The following is a 23,826-nucleotide window of genomic DNA, read 5'->3' as shown; positions in this document are numbered from 1 at the left end:
AAAAAATGAACATATTCATTTTTAGTTTTAGGCGACTTCTTTGTTGTATATTCCTGTATAATAAAATTTTTCGCTCTGATTTAGTCCTAAATCGTTAATTTTCAATTAAATTATTAAAATTGTTTTTTTTTTAACTGAAGGCCAGCAACGATGCTTGCACAGGGTCAAGGTCATATTATTCATCGGCTGTAGATAGGCGGTACTAGTTTCAATACATCTACATCATCGAAATTCATAATTCCGGCACGCGACGCCGAAGCGAGCGGTCGTGACGTCTCTTCACTCTCGTGTTTTAAATTGCCTCAGTTCATTGTTTTTTTACACTAGCAGTGATCAACTGGCTAACAAAAGGTACGGTGTTTTTTATGCGATAAACAGGTTTTTTTTACTTTTTGTTTACTATTCAAGATTTTTTTAATTGTAATTATTTACTTTATATTTAGATTTTTAAATAAGATGGTATAGGTGAATCTTAGATGACCAGTAACTTTGTTTATAGGCAGACCAACCTTAAACTAGGTACTAAAAATACATAAAATCTTTTGTAAAATACCTACCTTAGATTACTCTGTCTGTCGTAGTTTTTATATAAAATCGTAAATAGAAGATATACATAATCAAATCCCGCAATTAATAAAAAGGAGGAACAGTAAGCAATTCCTAAATGAAAAAATATTTTTTTTAACTCATACAAACACAGTTCGCAAATACCATTTATACGTTTAAATTTATAATTCCTTTTCACAAATTATTTATTAAATTTAATCAAAATTACTAACATAATTTTAATTTAACTGCACACCTTTATAACTTTTTTAATTACTAAAGTCTAAGGCGGATTAAACTGATTTCAGAATATGCATTTTTATTATTTTGCCCAAAAATTACATTCAAAACATAGAAAGTAAATACAGCAGTCAATTTCATGTAGGTAATTTTTCTTTGCTCCTATCTTAACGAAACTAAATACGGTTCTTTTCGAAAAATAAAAGTAACGTATCGTATAGAGGATCGATATACTTGCATTCGCAGAAAATACATGTAACTTTACTCTTCTACACGTGTTATAAACGGTGCTAAACAAGCGGTATTTATTAACATCGTACCGTTAAGTAAGACTCCAACTTTTTTGCTACAAAATGCAACCGACTTGACTGGTAAAGTGAAAAATCCGTTGAGTATACAACGTCATTCTTAAATAAACTAAATAATCATAGATACATCTAACTTTTTCTGTTAAATTGTTATATCTAATTTGAGGGGTACTAAAATTAATTAAACATTTCGTTATAAGGTTTTTTTAGCCGACTTCAAAAAGGAGGAGGTTATCAATTCGTCTGTATGTTCTTCTTTTTTTTAAACTGATATATAAACACGGCTAAACACTCACGTATATAGGTCCAGTGGCGGACTATCCAACAAAAAAAGAATTTTTCAAATCGAACTCGTAGTTCCTGAGATTTGCGTTTAAACAAACTCTTATGCTAATATTAGTGTAGATTAACGAGTTAGTTTATTTTTATTAAGAAACCGGAAATTGAACGTTCATACACATCCATGAGTTAACATCAGTATTATACAAATACTAGCTGTCGGCCGTGACTCCGTCTGCGCGGAATTAAAAAGATAATTAGTGGCCTATGTGATACTGCAGGCTATGTTCTATATATTCCAAATTTTAGCGAGATCCAAAATCCATAACAAGATAACAAACATCCATGTATACATTCAAACATTCGTGTTTATAATATTAGCAAGATGTTTTAAGTCATTATTTTTTGAGAGCTCGTTGCGTGAATGGCACGTTGAGTGTAATTAATATGCGTCTGCTATTTTTTATAGATGCTTTAAAAGTTTATATCTGTTCAGACAAGAATAAATATTTTATTCATAACTAGTACTAGATGCACGTGCCTTTATATACTTAAAACTCAAAAACAATCATGTGTAATGTTTCATACACATATTTTTAAAATATGTATGTATGTATTTAATGAGTTAACTGATACTCCTAACCCAATTTTATTAGATTATCTATGAAGTTATATCAATGCAGCGAAAAAAGCATACTAAGGATTTTTTAATAAAAAAAAACAAATGTAACAAAAACGCTATAAAAAAACAATACCATCCGGTGATAATAAAAAATATTTCTATATCTCGGTAAAGAGTATGCGATAAAATACATAAAGAGGTCAATTTCATTTCATTACATACCATGTATTTGTACCATGTATATGTACATAAGCAACTATAAATCAAAGAAAGTAACAAAAATTATGTGTTAAACTTTTTATTTACAGATGTTGAAAGTTTTAACAATTTTAGTCGCTCTGATTGCGATTGCGACTTATGGATTCATAAGTTACCTGCAGCGATCACCCGAACTACCTAAAATTGATTACGAGAGATGGTGGGGCAAAGGACAAAAAGTAGACGAAGACGAGAGTGTTCGACCGTTCAAAATTGAATTCAACGATACGGTAATTATTTATTGAAAATTATTTTTTTGGCTTAGAAGTATTAATCTCGAAGAATCAAGCGCAAACTAAGCAACAAACTTTGTGGGCGACAAAAACTAGTAGAAGGAATAATGTCTTCTTATAAGGAAACGATGGGCTGGGGGAACGGAATTTGATGATGGCGATGGGGGCTCCTAGGAAGGGGAAATTTTCTCTTTCTGTGCGTCTCCTCCTTCGCCGATTAAAAGTAGGCAACCTATCAGCAATAGCTGATGTATTTGAACAGCGGTCGCTTCGCCATTTCGGCGAATTCAGATGGCTGATTGCTCGTTTACCACCAAATAATAATAAAAAAAAACTTATAGTGGTAACATCGTATAACTCAACATTAAATGATTAACATTTGTTTGCATATTATTTTGCTGTGTTTTATATAGCGATTATATGAATATTTTATTAATTTCTAACACAAGATAGTATAATTATTACGGAATTGCTTTCTAAGGAAGGAAATGTAGATTTAATTTATTACAGATGATAGCAGATTTGAAATCCAGATTAAAAAACAGGCGTCCGCTCACAAAACCATTGGAAGGTATCAAATCGGAATATGGAATGAACACAATATATTTGGAGAAAGTTTTAAACAACTGGGTTGAAAAGTACGATTTCAAGGAGAGGGCAAACCGCTTAAATCAATTGCCACGTTACAAGACACGTGTCCAAGGATTAGATATTCATTTCATCAGAGTCAAACCAAAAGTGCAAGGTGTGAAAACGTTGCCTTTACTAATGTTACACGGATGGCCGAGTTCATCTAAGGAGTTCCAGAAAGTAATACCTTTGTTAACAACCCAAAGAACTGGATATGACTTCGTGTTCGAAGTAATCGCCGCAGATTTACCCGGCTTTGGTTTCTCTGAGGTAAATTCATATGTGTAATTAGAATCAATTTACTTCAAGATAATTATGAGACCAGTACTATTTATAGACAGATAAATTGTTACAAAAACGTCTGTACAAACGTATCTATTATCCTTATACTGTTGTCAAGTCAGATTGATGTTAGCAATTGAAGCCGGTTGTAACTTGAAATAATTTATCTAAAGGCAGAAAACATTTATTATTTATTGCACTTTTGTAAGTACCACTGCAGGAATAGCTTTGGGGATAGTATTAGATTTTGTCATTTTTACAAAAATAACAATGATCGGGAATTTCGTATTTTAAAGTCGTCCGAACAAATATTCACTAGTTTTATGCATTCAAACATCATCGGATCTGACATTAAAATGATCATTTTAAATGTTTTTATATTTATAATTTGTGTTATATTATTATTGCTGATTAAATTATTACTTAATCTAATAATGATAAAACGCGCCTTCCGAAATTGATGCGGCATTTATTTTCCAATACATCGTACCTAGTAATCCAACGATACTATGACAATAGGCAAATATTGATGAAAATTGGGCAACTAAAATAGTAATACCGTATATTTCTTCTAACAAACATTCAGACATTCGCATTTATAATATTAGTAAGATGTCATATTATTTTACATTAGGGCACGAATAAACCAGGCCTATCTGGTCTGCACATCGGCGTGATAATGAGGAATCTGATGCGACGCCTCGGTTTCAACCAATTCTATATCCACGCCGGTGATTGGGGATCGAATGTCGCCACTCACATGACTACAGTATTTCCCGATGAGATATTAGGGTAAGTATACAAAGAGTTGAATATACAGAATTATTTATTAGACATAGATTGCAGTCTTTGAAGCTTAGTAGTTTTACATACATGAGTGGAATGACCGGAAAAGACCTAAAACTACCGTCTGCTTTAGATCTCTAACAATACAACACGCTATATTTTTTTAAGCAGTAACTTTGAAGTAGGGCGAGGTTGGGCAACCGCTCAGGGCGCAGAGCACAGGGTTCACGTTATATCCGACTCTAGCGCCTGCGTTGCTCCCTAAGTTCCCCTTTCTTTCAAAGTTTTTTTGCCCGAAAGCAAAAAAGGGGCGCCGGAAATTCTAAAACCAGCCCTGTTTTAATGTATCAAGTAAATCAATGTAACAGAAGTAATATTTATAATCATTGCTCATTACAGATACCACTCCACCATGGCCGTAACTTCCAGACCTTACAGTTATTTGAAACTATTCCTCGGATCTTTAGTGCCCAACTTCGTAATGGATCCCAAGTACGTGAACAGAGTGTACCCGTTGTCAGATCTCTTCTCGTACTTGTTGAGAGAAAGCGGATATATGCATATACAATCCACCAAGCCGGATACTATCGGTGAGTATTTATGTTCGAATGCGATCGGGATCTTTACAATGTCTGCGTACAATGCAATCAGTGCTTATTCATTGTACGTCTGTGAAAGTGTACCTTTATTGTTAAGATGTAAATTCATATGAACAAATGTACTGTTGTCGTACTGTTGTTCATTTTAAGAAAATGAGTGACATGATTTATTACCATTGTAACTTTATTCCGGTAAAGAATAGGATAAAGCAAAATTCAAGACCATAATGATAAGCAGGTTATTGTAGTCATTTTTACAGTAACGTCGTCTGAAAAACTTGATATTTATAAAATAATTTGTAGGAGTGGGCTTAACTGACTCTCCCGCGGGCTTGGCCGCTTACGTCATGGAGAAGATCGGCGTGTGCACAAACAGAGACCAGACGAACACTGAACATAGCGGTCTCGCCGCCTTGGAGCAGGAGGACGTGCTCGATACCCTCACCATTTTGTGGAACACCAACTGCATCGTCACCTCTACCAGACTGTACGCGGAGGGCAGCAATAAAGAGGCCAAGATTGTTGACAAGTAAGTTTCCTTTTCACTTAAAGATTTCAAACAATGAAAGTTTGAAAATTCTTATTGGATCGGTTTACTATAATAAGACCTGACACACGGATAAGATAGTCTTACTAATATTTTAAATGCGAATGTCTGGATGTATGGATGGATTTTTGAAGGTATCTTGATAACGGCTGCATAGATCTCGATGTAGATATATTTTGGAAGAGCACATAGGTTACTTATTAAGTTCTTTTTTATTTTGCACAGACGGAGTCGCGGGCGACAGCTAGTCAGGAATAAATAATTACATCTATACTTCCACCTACGTAGTAGGAAGGGGACTTATTTATAAGATTTCGGATCTTATCATTATTCATTACGAAATAATGATAAAAAATTTATAAATTATATTTTTGATTCGATTTATTTTTTCCAGCATTCCTACAAAAGTGCCCACCGCTGTCGTCAACTTCCGCTACGAAGTCGTGCACATGCCGGTGTGGATGCTCCGAGACAAGTTCCAAAATATAGTTCATTGCTCTTTTTACGATTACGGCGGCCATTTTGCCGGCTTAGAAGTACCTAAAGAGCTCGCCGACGACATATTCAAAGGGATGGCAGCTATTTTAGAGTACCGCAAGAGAAATTCGTTAAATTTGTAATATAAATTTGTAGGTTCTTTCTTTGGTTTAAGGCGTTTTCTAATATCATATGATCAATCAGTTATTTGTGATATGAAGTTTATAGTTAATTGTAACATCATATGAGCAAATTAAGTAATAATTTAGTAAGCGACTGATATACGTAATTTTAAAATTTTTGCACAATGCAGCTTTTTAATTATACTATTTTTCAGTTCATAACATCTAATAATATTAAGGCAAAATATTTGATTACTTTCTGTTGATTTTCACTGACGTTTCATTGACAAGTCACAGTAACTCCTTAGGGTGGGTTTCCGAGACCCTCAGTGGGATGTATAGTGAGCTGATGATGTAATTACGTTTGAAAAATTTGAGATATGAATATGATTTTCAACAATTAATTTTGTTTTGTTTAATTATATTAAGCTTTAATGGTTCCCAGTAGTTATATAAAAACAATGTACAAATACATTATAATGAAAACATCACATTGGTTTTTATTATTACTAAAGGATGAAAAATTACTGCGTATTAATTCTTAGAATTGGAAATAACTTACCCGCTTTTCTTCAATAAACTCCTGAACTTCTTTGGGGGCAAAAAATCCTGGGACTACGAAATCGGTTCTTGGACTGAATCCCTCAATCTTCATACGACCGCCCAAACGTATTTTTTCACCAGCATAGTAAAGATTTCTAAAAAAAACCAGGTACAATATAGCAATAGTAAAACGTTAAATGTCTTACTTATAATTTATGGATGGATCGGATGAAATTTGGTTTTGATGTAGAACACAACGTGGAAGAACGCAGAGGATACTAATTTTTAATTCCATACGGACGAAGTCGCGGGCAAAAGCTACTATGTTATTATTATTATAACTGCGAATTTTTAGATGGATGTTCAAAGGATCTTGATGAAATTTGCCCAGAACGTAATCTGGAAGAACACATAGGCTACTCATTAAGTTGTTTTTAAATTGCGTGCGGACAGAGTCGCGGGCGACAGCTAGTAATATATAGAATACTGTAAATGTACCTATTGCCAATAAGTTGACCTTTGATGTTAGTGAGTTGTCCCTCGTTCAGAGCGGGGAATTTATGGAACAGATACAAGGTGGCGGCGAACTTGAGGAACGCGTCTCCCAAAGTCTCAATACGCTCCAAGTCAAAGTTGTCGTGGGATTTGATGGTTGTGAGAGCTGTCAGGATATCTCTCTGCTCCGGTCCGCGGCCGATTGGCTCTTTTAATAGTATATTTATCTTGTCATTGTATCTGTAATTTTGAATCAAGATAAATAACGAATTACTAGCGCATGAATTGCTCACTAAAGTGGACAAAACTGAATGACTTATTGCTGGATTCTAAGATCAAAATCCCTGTAAAACTAATTTTCTTATCACTGTTTCGTCAATGATTAACCATGGGTTCCTGACACCAAAATATCTTTATAAAATATATCGTCATCCCTTCATCTTTGACAAAATAGAGATAACAATAGTATGTTTAAACGGGGATTTTGGTCTCAGAAACCCACCGTTAGATACGTTCACTGCTTTTAAGAAGAACGAAACGAACGAAAAGAATTAATTAAATTCGAGAAAAAATGTTAAGCATACATGTAAAAATCTCAAATAGTCATAATGATAGCGTATCTAAAGGGCACGCACGCTAAGAATGTGATAATATTCTCCAAGTCGAAGTATATCAAATTTATTGCAATTAAAAATATCTTAAGATCGTCGGTGGCCCAGGAGTGGCACTTGACTTGCAATCTGCAGGTCCTGGGTTCGAATCCCGCCTTGTAGCAATGTGTTTTTCGCTTTCCGATTTACATATGTACATTTATCCGACTTTCTTACGAGGAAGGATCATATCTGAGAAGAAATTCAAAGATATGTGTGAAGTCAACCAACCCGCACTTGGCCAGCGTGGTTGACTATGGCCTAATCACCCTTAACTTAGGGTAGGCTCCGAGCCTCTCGGTGGGGACATATAGTTAACTGATGATGAATAATTTCTTTGATCAAACTCACATGATCGGTGGTGGCAATATGGCGGCGGAGATGTGCGGTGCGACCGTGATATTCGGGGTGACAACAGGCACGGCATTAGGCACCGTGAGCAAAGGCGCGCTAATAAACTCATCATAACACTCGACATCCATCACGGTCACTGTGTTCAAGTTACGATCTATATCAATTGGCTCCATGGTTTCCTAATCAAAAAAATATTTTTCAACCTTATTACGACCGAATCTTTTTGTTTTTTTTTTAAGACATGGATAAAATGTTTTTTTAAATGGTGTTTCGACAGTAGAATTTCCTAAGATTATTTTAGTCACTTACATTGGTAAAAAAACTTGAAAAGTTATACTCGTATTCGTTTTGGATGGATTAATCTCAATCTAAATAAAATTAACATTCCCTATCTATGACTTTTGAACAAATTAATATGAGACTATGACCAATCGATGCGGAATCGTCTGTAGAATCTTACAGGCTAGTTCATTGAGCTTTCTTTCTTTTATTTTGAACGCATAGATTTTATGGTAAAGTAAATATAAATGGTGTTAAAACTTTTTTTTTAATTTGAATATGTTATTTGTAACACTACTTAGTTAAGCTTTATTTTGACAAAAACTTGTTAGTGTTATATTTTTTTTTTTAATTTGTAAGTATAAGAAATAAATTATAAAGTAAACGACCTTACACAATTATTCAGTGTTGTGAGAGTAAATCTTGGCGTCTGTGTATAAGTTATTCTATATCTGGAATAAAGGATAATGACTGCGAAAATAGTCATACATTGGAGGATTTTACTAATAAAAATACGAATGTTTGGATGAATGTATATTTGTTAAAACGTATCTCCAGAACAGCTGCATGGAACTTGCTGAAATTTGGCAAAGATATAGTACATAGTCTGGAAGACATAGGCTAATAATTAAGTTTTTTTTTTAAATAAAACTTACCTCCCAGGGATATTCTTTGTTAATCTTTTGTTTCTGCAGCTGATATACACTATCTTTCATGGACATTAATTTGACAGGCCTCGGGGCGCTCTCATCTATAGGATTGTTTATTCTGAAATAACACCAATTTGATTCTGAGAAAACCATATCAAAAACCAAACCAAAATCAAAACAAGGTAAGTTATAAAATCAAGCCGCATACAACCAACACTTACTAATGTTACTATTATAAATGCGAATATTTAGATGGATGGATGTTTGTTTGAAGGTTTCTCCGGAAGAATTCAACGGATCTCGCTGAAATTTGGCATAGATGTAGAACATAGTCTGCAAGAATACATAGACTTACTAAGTTTTTTTAAATTCCTGCGGGCAGTCAGGGCGACGTCTTTTATCTTTAAATTTGTTTTTTTTCCTTCATATCATAAAGTTTGAACAAGTATTATAAGGCGTAATTTTAATAAACGTTACACACAAGACATTCTGACTACAAGTTTTAGCTAATTGAAAACAGTATTTAAAATGTTATAAAGTACTTTGTTACATTTTGAATGTTACCTGTCCACTGTATTTTTGAGGGCTGCCATTTTATCTTCGGGGCCCTCAATTTGAGACAACATGGATTTTTTCGCGACCTCAATATTCACTTCTACTGGCTCCCACTTCTCACCTGTTTATTTTGTTACTAATATTATGAAGAGAACAGATTTGACTGTTTGTTTTCATTGGCTCCGAAAGTACAGAACCGATTTCAAAAATTATTTCACTGTTGGTAAGCTACACTATCCCTGGGTGACATGGACTATATTTATTAGTAGATATTTTATTAAAATCCGCGAGGACGAAGTTACGGACAACTGCTATTATTAATAAAAAATATAATATTTAAAATTATATCATGGAAAAATTTGCACTTTATATACTATAGGTACATATATATAGTAAACAGTAAAACTTTTGGTACCCTTCAGCAATTTGCCGTGGGTTTCTGATATTAATATCTCTGTAAAAACATATCTATCTGTGACAAAACAGAAATAGCAATATGTTTTAAACAGCCATTTTAGTCTCAGAAACCCACGGTAAGCGTGCTAGAAAAAAAATTTCTTTGCAAATTAGTTGCAACTTTATTTTAATTGCAGTAGAACTTACCTTTATTCAATTTAACTTGTCCATATTTGGTGGCTGTCGCGATTTCAATACGAAGTTCCTCCGCCACTAGCAACATATGTACCCTGAAATATATTAATAATAATGCACATTGTCACACATATCATACTAACATTATTAATGTGAATGTTTGTTTGAATGGATGGATCTTTGTTACAAAGTATCTCCGAAATGGCTTTTTTATCATAAGGTGGCAAACGAGCGAGCGGCCTGAAATCGCTGAAATAGCGAAGCGACCGTTGCCCATAGATATACGCAATTGCATATGCGTTGTCTACTTTTAATCGACGGAGGAGAGGATGCACAGAAAGAAAATATTTTCTCTTTCCATGCATCCTCTCATCCGAAAATTCCACTTCCACTTCCCATCCTTTCCTTATAAGAAAAAGGATGGGAAGGGAAAGAGGACTAAAATTAGGCCTCCGGGACGCACACTCATCAGACTGTACGCGGAATTGCTTGCAATTGACGCCTGTCTTCTGTGTGGTCGTGGTATTCATCGGATCTCGATGAAATTTAGCGTAGATGTACAATATAGTCTTGTAAAACACATAGGGTATTAAGTTTTACTTTATCCTGCGCGGATGCAGTCGCGGGTGACAGTTTTTATATTTCAATTACATCACTTTACGAAGGTATATACCTGTGCAATATACTCGGCAGGATGGTAGCCTTGTACCACAAGACGCCGGGAAAATCGTATTTAATACAGAACTCTGGTATAAATATTTCTAAGAAACTTCTCGGCTTGTCGTCCCCCTGCGCCGCGCTGATTAACTTGCGTTGCTTCTCAGTGAACGACTTGATTGTGGCCGCCCTCGGCATTAGACAGTTCATAGACGTGCTGATATTACGGACCTGTACAATTATTTCTTTTACTCTTCAGTACAGGAAAAACGATCAAAAAGCACATAAAGAGCACCAATCTACTTAGGTAGAAAGTAATTCAGGCCCTTCATTTATGTAAGAAGCGACTGCGAGTTTCAAGATGGCGGAGACGGTTGGCAGAATATAACTTGCGTTGACGATTTACGTCTTTAATAAGCCTTATGAAAGCGGCTATTTGAGAGCAAAGAAGCCTTTAAATCACATATTGTCCCTCACGTGAGCTACAATTACGTGTTCATTTGTGATTACAAACGTCCAATCGTGGTAAGTACACTCTTCTTACAAACTTTATAACTAAAAACCACAAGTGTCCTTCAAGAGGCGTACCTTAAAAGTCAGTTACTTATCTGCGGTTCCTCTGGTATTGTGTTGCTAGCTTGCCTACTTATAATACATAAGCCATATTCTATAATTACCTCCAGCAATGGTTGATTTCTGTCGCCTTCTATTTCCAAATTGTATTTATTGGAGTAGTAGTTAGCATACGTCGCAAACGTATTGGATCCGAACAGAGACTGCGGACTCATGTACTCCAGTACATCGGACACTATATATCTAAATCGAATTCAAATAAAACTTTAATAAATACTTTACCTTATCTAATTAAACTGCAAATTTCAGCTCAAAGATATTGTCAGTGAGTTGTCAAAAGGAAATAAAATGACGGTAGATAGGTCGATCTGGAAGAAAAACTGGTGCGCTAACCCTACATGAGTGCGATAAGGATAGGGAGATGATAAGTTATCAAAGAGAAAGAGAGGGGTGATATGATTGTAAGGCTGTAAATACACAAGGCAACGTACATCTTCAAAACCCGCCGATTTCGTACAAAGGTATGCATCGCCAACATTTTGTTTTTGATTCGCCAAAACCAGTCGCACGCAACTTATTTGTCTTAAGGGGATCTGGGAATGGTTTAGATTCACAATTTTGTCCGCTGGACAATGTTTTTTTAATTGATTTTTAATTTATTAGTAGTTGTTGATTTTGGAATGTTTTACATTGGATCCGACAGACAGCGCTACCATCGCAGTGTCAAATTGTCAGACAACGTCTGTCGGGTCCGCTAGTAGTAATATAATTTCGAAGATTAACGTTGCCTTGGATACAAAGAGGCTAAGGGTTTTTGTAAGTTAAAAGAGCAACTGATATTTTTAAATTAATATTTATATGAAAACATGTTAATATTTTGTGAAATTATGAGAAAGGTACAAATGAAAAAAAGTAAATAAAGAGGACATACAAACAAAAAAAAAACCGTAGAAAGAAATGAATGAACAAACCTGTCTGGGAAGATAGTGGCGCGGTACCAGGGCGTCACAACTTTATATTGGTAGTTCTCTCTTGTCACGTTCACAGCTTTACGCTCCTAGTAACATAATGTTTACATTTAAAGTTAAAGTTGCGGTTAGTAGTTAAAAGCAAATAAAAATTGACCAAGTTACTAGCGTTGTCAGCCATAAAGATAAGACCGGACATAGTAGGCTTTTTGATTCCATGTCCGGACAAAAACGGTGTCCGGGTTGTCCGGCTTTTGTTAGGCTTTTTACGTTCTCCTCAGTAATGTAGTTTCCGGTCTTTCTACCCAAATGTCCGGCTATTAGATTTGGCGACCTGGCAACCATACTTGTATCTATCGAGCATTAAGGTGAGTTTCTGAAGTTATAAAATTGACTTCAAAAGATTGAAAATCTGTTTATATATGTGTTTGTTAGTTGTCTCTGCAATGGAAACACACGAGTAGTATTTCTCACCTCTAAAGTGGGTATCGTAACTGGTGGTATATCTTTGTAATCTTGAATGACGTTCCAATCGATGTCGTAACCATCGCCGACGTTTTTAACAGGAACTACGTACATGCTGTTCTTCGTGCCATCGAAAACTAGAAACTTTTTAGCGACTTCGAGAACGTAATAAAATATAAAAAAATGAAATCTGAAATTACAAGAAAATCAACATTGGTTTTTTTATACATAAAAAATTATAGCAACTGATTCTAAACATAAGACTAATATTTTAATTTATTGGTAACTAGCTGTCGCCCCCGACTCTCTCTGCGGAATACAAAAAAAAACTTCGTTAGTAGTCTATGTGTTCTTCCAGACTATATTTTACATCTGTGCCAATTTTTTTCAGGATCCGTTGAACCTTCTAACAAACATCCATCTATATATCCAAATTTTCGCATTTACAATATTAGTAAGAAGCTTGAGCCTTTTCGAATAAGACTTGCATTATATTAAAATTGTCAAAATAATCATAATAAGTAGATAAATAGAAAAAAAAATACTCACTCTTTGATAAATTCAAATAAATTCAAGTCAATTTCAATCTTTGCGTAATTAACCTTTATGGAGGTGGTAACTTCCCCCACAGAGAGGAACATTGGGAAGTCGCAGAGTGGGGGTAGAGGGTTCGATGTCAGGAAGCCGTAGCCTTCACCTCTCTGAATAAAGTTATACAGCGCCCTCTCGCGGGAGTCCTTCGGCTCTGGGAATGCTGCCTTCAACTGTATCACGTGCAGGTAAAACGTATTTTGACCATACGCCCAAGTAGCAGGACCATTTAGTAGCTCGGGATACTGAAAATAAATAAAAAAAATTAAAAAATACTCGAATAAAAATCATCGAAATCTGAGTTGTGTGTGCATGAGACGCATATACAAACTTACTTTTTCTTTTATATTAAGAAATAAAATATCATAAATTTGTGTATCGACTACATTCTGAGAAAACAGAAAAATTAGTGTAGACTTACAACTTTAGCGTGCTTGCGTATTCTTTTCTTAGTACCGACAGCGGGTACGTGTTTATTACCATTGTCTTCATCGTGTTCCGGCCAATTCGGAAAACATTGTTTTATATCCACATGATCGAAATTAACACGACTGAAAAGATATATATAATTTTAACAGTGGAAGGGCCCGCTTTAATATCTTCGCCTGAACTGTCCCGGCTCGCCCGGTGAAATACCACGACCACACAGAAGACAGGCGTAAAGTGGAAGATATTCCGCGTACAGTCCGATGAGTGTGCGTCCCGGAGGCCTAATTTAGTCCTCTTCCCCTTCCCACCCTTTTTCTTATAAGGAAAGGATGGAAATTGAAAGTGGAACTTCTGGATGGGGGATGAATGGGAAGGGAAAATATTTTCTTTCTGTGCATCCTCTCCTCCATTGATTAAAGGTAGACAATGCATATGCAATTGCGTATGTCTATGGACAACGGTCGCTTCGCTACTTCAGCGATATCAGGTGCCGGTCGCTCGTTTGCCACCTTATGATATAAAAAAAATCCTTAACTATTAATATTTACATCATAAAGGGAAAATTTAAAAATCTTACCTATAAGATTCCGGTAAAAGAGTATATTCGTTTAATTCTCCACTTTTATGTAATAAAATGCATGCATTTAATGCGGCGGAACGTTTCGCCGATTTATTATCTATCATTGGTTGACCCTGACAAAGATAAAATACATTTAAAAACGAAATATTATAATAAAAAAAGAAACATATTTGCTAAAAAGATTTTTGTTACAAGGTATCTCCGGAACGGATCTTGATGAAATTTGGCACAGATGTTGAACATAGTCTGGAAGAACACATGGCCTACTTATTTATTTTCTTATAATAATTCCGCGCAGTTGGAGTCGCGGACGACAGCTAGTATTAAAATAAAGAAAAAATATTTTTTTCCTCATTTTTATTCCTCTTCCCTCTCCCACCCTCTTCTTATTAGGATAACATTGGAAGGGGAGGTGATTTAAGAAAGGAGAGAACACATGGGAAAGGAGAAAAATCCTCTGACGATTAAAGGTAGGCAGCGGTTACTTCGCTGTTTTGACAAATTAAAGTGACCTCTTCTTAGTTGCCACCTTTTGTTTTAAAAGCATATACAATATATTGTCATCCCTCTCATTATTTTAGAAAAAATAGAGATAACAATATACTATAATTGTCCATATTATTTTCGACGTACCTTTATAGGGTCCTTAATAATGCTGGCTATAGGCAATAAAATTGTAATTAAAACATATTCACTATCACGATAACTGACTTTCTCTCTTATCCACATCGGAGAGATTATAGTGAACTGATCGTGTGGTAACGTTGAACAGTATCTGTGCAACAACTGTATAGCGGACTGCGCCGTAAGACGATCTGCGTACAAGAAAATTCATCATTAGGACTTCCACTGACCTCTATAAATGGACAGGCAATAAGACGTTGTATTTTGTGCCAATTTCATTTTCGCCATTTTAACGTTGCGTGAAGCGATTTGTAGCGGTGGTGTGGATTCGAACTAATAATATAGATAGAATTACTGTCACTTAACATCAAGAGGCGCTGTTAAATCGTAACGAATCGCCTATCCATTTCTAGAACTCAATGGACGAGTCCCATTAATCACGCGATGTTTTTAACAGCTCTTTGAGACTCATACTTTCACCGAAATCTCGTTTATTTCTTTAGTATAAAGTACCATCGAAATTTACTTAATACAGGTATAAGGTCTGTTACTAAATTGGATTTAATTTATTCATTATTATTTTTTTTATATTTTCTTCGTCAGTAAGAAAATATAATATTATTTTAAACCCCCCATCGACGACGCTCATCTGGTGATTTTTTCAGACCCCCAAAAAAAAACTTTCTCGCCTCATGTGATTAATGGATGAACCTTATCGTACGTATAAATAATCAGATTCCCAAACGATGACAACTTGCTGCAATCCTTTGAGAGACGCGCTGTAAAGAAATAATTACTTACTTCCATGCTCAGTTACATAGACCGGTATATCTTCATCGTTATATAAATTATCACTGATTTCTTTATTCGTAGGTTCATTACGACTATCTGTTTTTCCCACTAACATCTATAAAAAAAATATTCACTGCATTATTCCAAAGATATCGCAATAAACACGTGTTTTAACCCCTTGACCGCCGGTGTTTGATATTGTCAACGTATAACAGAGTATGTTTTGCCCTTAAATACTTTTAGGCATTATTTGTTAAAATCTCTTGGCGAGAATGGTGCGTTTTTATTACCTAGTCAAGTGTCAGAATTATTCGTAAGGGGACATAAAAGTTGACATTTTAGTAAGGCTAGTGCCAGTACACCGGCACAGTGTCGGATTTTCTTCCTAACAATATGTATCAAAACTGCTTCCTGTATAACTTTGCTATTTATTTGTTAAGATCTCATTTTAACAATTATTTCTTGCAATGTATATTATCAGATTGCAATAGTTTACATAATATTTAAGCTAAAAAGTAATTAAAAAATTAATGTTTTGTACATTTTCAATTAGACAGTGATTGCAGTGTATTTTTATTAAGAGAAATATTTTTAACGTCTCATGATGAATTAAAACAATGATATGCTTCTTACCCTTTGCACGTGTTGTTCTATTTTCTGAAATTCTTCGTATTTCTTCATAAATTTGACTTTATTTTCATTCGATATTAATATTACGTACGACGATTCCGAGGATCTTGCTCGACCTACACACACACACATATCATGTTAAGATGGGTTCCCACTGTATAATCACATGCAAACAATTTGATCAGTTACCAATTTTTTCGAAGAAAACAAAGATGTTATTATAATTTTTCTCATATTATAAATGCGAATGTTTGCATAGATGGATGTTTGTTTAACGGTATCTCTAGAACAGTTGCATAGATCTTGCTGAAATTTGGCATAGATGTAGAACATAGTCTGGAAGAAAACATAGGGTTACTATTTAAGTTTTTTTTTTAAATTCCGCGCGGACAGTGTTGCGGGCTACAGATAGTAATATATAAGCGTACGGAAGGCAAGCCAAGGTAGTGTGTCGAATACGCTATTTCCAAAGTTTTTTTATCACAGCGCGAAGGAAGTCGCGGGCAAAACTAGCTTTTGCCTTTATATGCCAAAATTCAATAAGTACTGTTTAAACACATCCTGCTATAAGTATATGATGGATCCTCTATCCACTAAACTATTAGCCGTATGTCTGAAACGTGTAATAAATTTGAACTTACCTTTGCTTTGAATGTATGAACGATATTCTAATGGCGGATCAAAACGCAAAACTAACCGGCACTGCGGAATGTCTATTCCTTCTTCTATAATACTTGTCGTAATCAGAGTGTTGAGGTCTCTGGAACATTAATAAATTTATTTTTTATTAATCAGCGGAAAAATTGGAAAATTAAAAATCATTAGTGGTTGGTTTGCCACTTTATAATCTTACTAATATTATAAATGCGAAGGTTCAGATCAGTGGTTCCCAAACTTTTTTTTGTCTACTGCCCATACTTTCACATATTTAAAAACCACTATAACTTCAAATTAAATTAATTAATTATTGTGACCTATATATGTTTATTAACGGAGGATTCAAAACGAAATTTTTACTATAACCCGCAACTTGAGACCTGCAGCGCCCACAAGGGGTCGTTATCGCCCACTTTGGGAACGACTGGTTTAGATGGATGGATGTTTATTTGAAGGTATCTCCAAAACAGCTGAACGGATCGCGACGAAATTTGGCATACATATGGACACATAGATTACCAATTATGTTTTTCCATAACCAGTTCTATACATTTTTGAAGTTTGTTATGGAATCGCTTCGGTGCGAATGTACTTTATCTCACCCCCTAGGGTAATACTCACTTGTTAGCAAACTTTAGTAACGCCTGCTGACTTTTTTTCTTGGTGAAATATTGCTCCCTCGTATTATTGTACGGATTCACATTGAAACCGACGACAAAATCGTGATTTAAAAAGCCAAAATCTTGTGGATTCACTTCAATCACTTCCTTTAGTATGTTGTACAATATTTTTGCGGAAAATCTCCTCTGTGTAAATATTATTGCCGATATTGGTTGCCTTGCGCAGTTTACTTTTAATGGAGCTGGAATATTTATAACAATTCTATCAACCTCTCTCTTAATACAGGGAAACCTAGTAAAGGATTCAAGGTTAAAATGAATCAGATCTGTTAGCTGTACAATTAAGAAAAGTAAAAAATAATAACCTCAAAACTATAATAGCATATGAATTTAACTGATGTTTCTAATGAAAAAAAGGGTCTTGACAGACAGACGGACGGACAACAAAGTGATCCTATAAGGGTTCCGTTTTTTTTCTATGAGGTACGGAACCCTAAAAAAAGGAAATGATGTATCAGTAAAATAAAACAATAAGTTTTTTCATGTGTACGTTTAGAATATTAAAAAGTCTTAACTTACCGTCACTTTTAATAACATCTGGACTGTATTCTTTTAATATATTTAAAAGGTGAAGTACTTTGTCAGATGAATGCCTGACGATCCTTTCAAATCCTGTCTCATTCTTCATGATGTTGTTTAGAATCATCCTGACCCTGAACAAATTGCATTTTTAAATTTGATATCAGTTATAACTTTACCTTACTAATATTATAAATGCGAATGTTTAGACGGATGGATGTCTGTTAGGAGGCATCTTCAAAATGGATGAACGGAAATCGATGAAATTTGGCATACACACAGAACACATATGCTATTAATAAAGTTTTTTTTTCAATTTATCGCGAGCCACAGCTACTCTCAATCTTACCAATATTACAAATGCGAATGTTCGGAAGGATGGATGTTTGTTTGTATCTCCAAAATGACTCAACGAATCTAAATGAAATTTGGCATACATAAAGAACATATAAGCCTGGAAGAACATATAAGAAACAAATATAGTTTATTTTTTGAATATCACGAGGACGACGTCACAAGCGACAGCTAGTTTGAAAATTATTTTTTGTTTACAGTCGAAAATTAATCAAGTTAGGTTTCGTATACGTAAAAACTTACTCAACAAGATGTGTTATGGTGAATTGGTATAAATGCTCTTCTTCCATTGTTATGGCTTTTCTCTTCAGTTGCTCCAATAGAATAACATAAGCGATTATACTTAAATCACCGCCATAAATTCCTAATTCTATAATAAACTGTTCAATCGATACAATCATGTTTTTTACTTGTTTCACTATCTGTAAGATTTTTTTTTATTTAATTGCTTATATAACAAAAAAAATCCTGTATATTAATAAAGGAATGTTTGGACGATGTTCTTATATAAATCAATCGAAAAAAAATTAATCACTCAAAAAATTATTTCTACGCATAAAATTGTAAAAAATATATAATTATTTTTAATCTATATGTCATACATTGCCTTTTGTAATGAAATCAAAGTAGTGAAATTACAAAATTTTTTAGACGAAAATACTTTTTTTAATATTTGAATGAAACAAACCTTCTTAGAATCAACTGTTATATCAACTTGTCCCTTCTTCAATTTAACATCGCTTCTCTCAATAGTTGGCAATTTTACAGCATTAATTAAAGATTTAAGATCACTTAGCAGGGTGAAAGCTTCTTCAGCGCTTGTTGGAGTTTTATAAGTTCTATATTCTACTATCAACTCGTTCGGGTTTGTGGAGTAACTATAAATAAAAGTAAACATTGTGTGCTGCCCAAGACGTGGCATACTGGCCACTGAAAACCTTTGCCTTTTTAATTATTAAAAAATAGGTGAAAAATAGTGAAGAGAATCGCGCGAGTAGTCTCTACAGCAAAATGTAGTCGATGAATAGATTGAGTATGAATTTAATGTAAATAAAATAATATTATATGTAGTTTTTGTATAAGAATCTTAACAACAAATAAACACATTTTGGTTGCTGCGCTACTGTTTTCAATTTATACACACATAATCAACTGGCCAGTGTTATGAAAAAATACATTTCTTTTTCCTTTTTTTTGTTGTTATTCTGCCTGTGTGTTTATGCGATCAAAAATACTTACGATAATACTTCTCCCAACTCATTTACAGTAGCTATTGTTGCTTGGAAAGTTGTTTCCAACTGTTGCAATGATTCTTCAACTTTATGCAAGGTGATGTTTGCATTTAGAAGTGTAGCAGTCAAACCTAGAACAATGAAATTGTGTTTTCACAGCAGTGATACTTGTATACATACACATACAATACATATCATTATCACTGTTTTGTAATCGAGAATGAAAAGAATGACATGTAGTTGAAGCTCTGAAGTAATACTAAAACAAGTTAAACTAAAGTGCTATGATTTTTATGATCCTTACTTTATGAATTAAATTCCATAACATGTAGTTTGTCAGTTTCATTATGTGTTTAATAAAAATATATTTTTTTAATTAATACTTCAAGCAAGGAACTTCAATAAGCTGGCAATCCAGCTAACAGCAATTTACCATGGCTTAAACACAGTTTACCCGTGGAAGACTAGTATTGTCTGGTCATTGCTTGCTAGAACATTAACTTTTAATTTCATTAACTAAAAATAAATTTCTAGTTGCCGGGTTACCAGTACCCCAGCATTTTACTTGCCGCACTTTTCTCATACACTTAGTGTCAATTTGCTACTGGTTTACAGTTTTAGATATAATTAATTCATGAGTGTTTTGTCAAAAAAACTTAAACAAAACTTACCAACCACTCTGGGTTGTTCTTCTTTTGGACAGGCTTCAAATTGTTTCATCACCATTCGCATAGGATGGTTGTCAATGGCATGATGGCATTCGTCAAAAATCAACAGATTTATGTCTCTTATATTTATGTAATTATGTGTTAACATGTCACATAAGATTTGACTTGTCATCACTACAACCTACAACAAATTGAATGCAGAACAATTTCCTCTTTACAACACACTGTTTATGTAAGGCTTAATTTACCTGATTCTTGCTAAGTTCCTCGTCCCACTTCTTTTTGTTCCAATAATCAACTCTATCTTCACTGGAATAACTGCCAACTTTTTTAATAGGACATAAATCTATGATACATTTTCGCTAAAAAAAAATTCAAACTATAAAATTTCAAAAGTACTGTAGTATAGTAAGGGAACAAGCATCCATGGTTTAAAAATTTCTGACCATCACAAATACTCTGAGAATTATGAGTTAGTGGACCAATTACTTTGAAAAATTGTAGGCCAACATTTCTAAAACAATATTACTATACATATTTAACAGAAAACATAGATTCACCTGCTGCTGCACTAATGGCACTGTGTTAACAAGAAAAAATGTTCTTTTTGCACCATTGCCCCATTCCCCACTCAAACTTTTCTTGAATCTTCCAATAAGGCTAATAGCAATAAAGGTTTTTCCAGAACCTTAAAACATCAGTATAATTAAAAAGTTAATAAACATTTAATTATTTTTTCTAATGATTGAATAATACCTGTTGGTAGATAAATTATTGTATTTTTCCTACAAGCTATTTCTTCCAGTTGTGTCTGATATGATCTTGAGATTACACTTTGTTCGGAGGGAGGTTCCTCCATTGTTGTGATCTAAATATAAAAAAAATATTACATTATAAACTGAATGTTTCATCACCATCAGTCCATTACTAGATGGACTTCCAATATTATGCAGAAAGATATTTTTAAAAATATTTTATAACATAAATAATGAAAAAATTAAATATGTTATGTTTTGCGGCTCTTTAGCACATTCAGTGCCAGTTTTACTCCATTCTACATGAAAATCCTAGTATCTCTAAATGAATTAAGAACATTTAACATCATACTTAAACCCTTAGAAGAAAGACTAAAGGAGTTGAAGAAAGCAACTTGCAATTCAGACTATTATATATACTTTACCAGCAACTTATTAAATAAATTAATGATCTTTAAAAAAGTTAATGTAAATTAAACCAATCTTAATGAATTGAATAGGAAAACCTTTGACATTTTCCCTCTGAAATTGTGATGCAACAGTTTGGAAAGTTGGATTTTATCTAGTTACAGTAAATAACAAAAATAAGTACATGATTAATATTATTCAAACGAGAAAAACTATACATCAATATTACGAAATTTTGCTAACCATGGTAGGAATAAATCTGAAAAAATTAAATGTAATTGAATATATATACTTTAATATAAACCTTCCCTCATCTCGCGAAACTTACCAAAATTCGGATCAATAACTTGTACACAAAACAATTTACTAAGATTTACTACAAAATCTTGGAAAAAAGTAATTTTCTTTGTGAATCCTAAACGATTTCGCGATTTACCGGCAACTTATTAAAAGTACATACTGAAAAAATATCGAATACAACTAACAAATCCAAGAGGAAAAGTAAGGAGTAACGATCACATACAAACAAAAACTATCTGACAATCTGTCATTTCATTTATTGCAGATTTCAGTACAATGTGCTCAAATATACGATTTACCCAACACATTTTAATCTTTTGTAAAATCCTGTTTATTTTAATATTTTTTGAATTAAACCATTTTTTACTTTCTACTTACTTAGATTTTTAGGGGTTTTGTTAAAATTTCAGACCCAGTATTTTCACGAGACGTTCACGTCGAAAAAAAAATACTTGTGCAATCTCCCTAAAAATGGGGATATTTTTTATCCCTATAACTTTATCAGAAACGTTTCGTTTAAGGTTGAACAGATACTTTTGGTGAAAAATGATTTGCATTAAATATGAGGCACAACTTGTTATTTAAAATGTTTTTTTTAAGGTAACTACATAGGGAATTTGATCCAATTTAAAGAGTAGAAATTTATATCAGAATCTTAAAAAAATATTTTTTTCATTGGTATTAACATGCGTTGAATGGAATTGAAAATAAGAGAAGTTTGGAAATTTTCCCGGCTATAGACTACATGACCTTATTCTATTGATATGAAAACTGTTAGCAAGTAAGCGTGGCGGTTTTTAATTGGACCACATCATAAGGGATATTCGCACTGACCTCTATATATGATATCTATGGATATTCGACAAAATAATTTGACTGAATTTGATACATAAGGTATTTAATGCGCACAGGTTCAAATAAACGTTTGTAAGCTGCTGCTTTTCTTATCAAAATGTAAAAAATTATAACTTTGTAAGAAACAATATTTTTTTACATTTTAATAAATTAAGACGTATCTATCTTACAGCGATAAATCGTACTAGTCTTATCTTACCATGTTAATTTTTACTAATATTATAAATACGAAAGTTTAGATGGAATGATGGATGTTTGTAGGTATCTCTGCAATAGCTTCACGGATCTTGATGAAATTTTGCACAGATTTAGTAGTCTGGAAGAACACATACGTAATTAAGTTATTTAGTTATTTTTCAATTCCGTGTGGACGGACTCGCGGGCGACAACTAGTTAAGCAAAAGAGAAGCAATAGTTTTTTAAGAAAATTAGCTTGGTGGGACTCATGCACACGTGTATGTATGAGTTTTAAGTGGTGAATAAAAATTACATTTCACTCTATCGTAAAATCGTAATAAAGTGTATTTGATACATACAAACTATCCTGTTCCAGTAAACAATAAATATATAATAATTTTCATCATTGTAACAACCAGGAAATGGTATACATTTACATAAAAAATACACAAATATTATAACTACATATTTACACAAAGGTAGTGTGCTTGCTGTTTTTTTTCCGCGACTGACAATGAGGTATATATGTAACTGTTTTCACGTGTATATAAGTTTGTTTTATGTAAATGGATTTGTAGGTAGTAAATTTCATAGTGATTATGGCCTAGACTATAGGCCCCAGCTCTAGAGCCAAAACGATTGAACTAATTTTGACGAGAGAGATGATACTCTGATCCTAACCACCACTATCAACCGCTAGCGTCAGCAATATAAAAGGACAAAAATTGATGAAAATCAAATAGGCACATCATACAGCTTTTAACCTATCTGTTACATAGACTCTGTATGTGTAGGTCAGTGACAGAATGACATTCTGGTGATGTCATTGTGACAGCGTTTGACAGTGACACTGACATATTGTAAGT

The 23,826-nt window shown here is 33.8% G+C and overlaps 2 protein-coding genes across 2 annotated transcripts in view; one reads left to right on the top strand and one right to left on the bottom strand.

The window, feature by feature from the left end:
* The window catches only part of dcr-2 (dicer-2), a 28,522-nt gene extending 6,374 nt beyond the window's left edge, over positions 1 to 22,148 (bottom strand). The window contains exons 1-27 of the mRNA XM_013317983.1: positions 21,957 to 22,148; positions 21,222 to 21,333; positions 21,026 to 21,153; positions 20,714 to 20,827; positions 20,469 to 20,646; positions 19,805 to 19,928; positions 19,254 to 19,443; positions 18,809 to 18,987; positions 18,212 to 18,345; positions 17,634 to 17,874; positions 16,997 to 17,115; positions 16,359 to 16,471; positions 15,735 to 15,840; positions 14,943 to 15,124; positions 14,307 to 14,422; positions 13,722 to 13,851; positions 13,259 to 13,545; positions 12,719 to 12,899; positions 12,248 to 12,333; positions 11,381 to 11,519; positions 10,720 to 10,934; positions 10,059 to 10,141; positions 9,465 to 9,576; positions 8,907 to 9,018; positions 7,969 to 8,150; positions 6,971 to 7,207; positions 6,492 to 6,627 (exon numbers count right to left, since the gene is read on the bottom strand). Coding sequence (XP_013173437.1) covers positions 6,492 to 6,627; positions 6,971 to 7,207; positions 7,969 to 8,150; positions 8,907 to 9,018; positions 9,465 to 9,576; positions 10,059 to 10,141; positions 10,720 to 10,934; positions 11,381 to 11,519; positions 12,248 to 12,333; positions 12,719 to 12,899; positions 13,259 to 13,545; positions 13,722 to 13,851; positions 14,307 to 14,422; positions 14,943 to 15,124; positions 15,735 to 15,840; positions 16,359 to 16,471; positions 16,997 to 17,115; positions 17,634 to 17,874; positions 18,212 to 18,345; positions 18,809 to 18,987; positions 19,254 to 19,443; positions 19,805 to 19,928; positions 20,469 to 20,646; positions 20,714 to 20,827; positions 21,026 to 21,153; positions 21,222 to 21,324 — 3,927 coding nt within the window. The 5' untranslated portion in view covers positions 21,325 to 21,333; positions 21,957 to 22,148. The remainder of the gene's footprint in view (positions 1 to 6,491; positions 6,628 to 6,970; positions 7,208 to 7,968; positions 8,151 to 8,906; positions 9,019 to 9,464; positions 9,577 to 10,058; positions 10,142 to 10,719; positions 10,935 to 11,380; positions 11,520 to 12,247; positions 12,334 to 12,718; positions 12,900 to 13,258; positions 13,546 to 13,721; positions 13,852 to 14,306; positions 14,423 to 14,942; positions 15,125 to 15,734; positions 15,841 to 16,358; positions 16,472 to 16,996; positions 17,116 to 17,633; positions 17,875 to 18,211; positions 18,346 to 18,808; positions 18,988 to 19,253; positions 19,444 to 19,804; positions 19,929 to 20,468; positions 20,647 to 20,713; positions 20,828 to 21,025; positions 21,154 to 21,221; positions 21,334 to 21,956) is intronic.
* Positions 221 to 6,129, top strand: Jheh-lp1 (juvenile hormone epoxide hydrolase-like protein 1). Its single transcript, XM_013317984.1, has 7 exons — positions 221 to 351; positions 2,304 to 2,483; positions 2,997 to 3,386; positions 4,033 to 4,190; positions 4,584 to 4,774; positions 5,087 to 5,312; positions 5,725 to 6,129. Exons 2-7 carry the CDS (start codon positions 2,304 to 2,306, stop codon positions 5,948 to 5,950), a joined length of 1,371 nt encoding a protein of 456 aa, XP_013173438.1. The 5' UTR covers positions 221 to 351; the 3' UTR covers positions 5,951 to 6,129.
* Positions 22,149 to 23,826: the final 1,678 nt, after the last annotated feature.

The sequence above is a fragment of the Papilio xuthus genome, unplaced genomic scaffold (genome assembly GCF_000836235.2).
Source record: "Papilio xuthus unplaced genomic scaffold, Pxut_1.1 DF826933.1, whole genome shotgun sequence".
NCBI lineage: Eukaryota > Metazoa > Arthropoda > Insecta > Lepidoptera > Papilionidae > Papilio > Papilio xuthus.
Note: the sequence above shows the minus strand (reverse complement) of the source record. Positions and strands in the feature narration are given on the sequence as shown.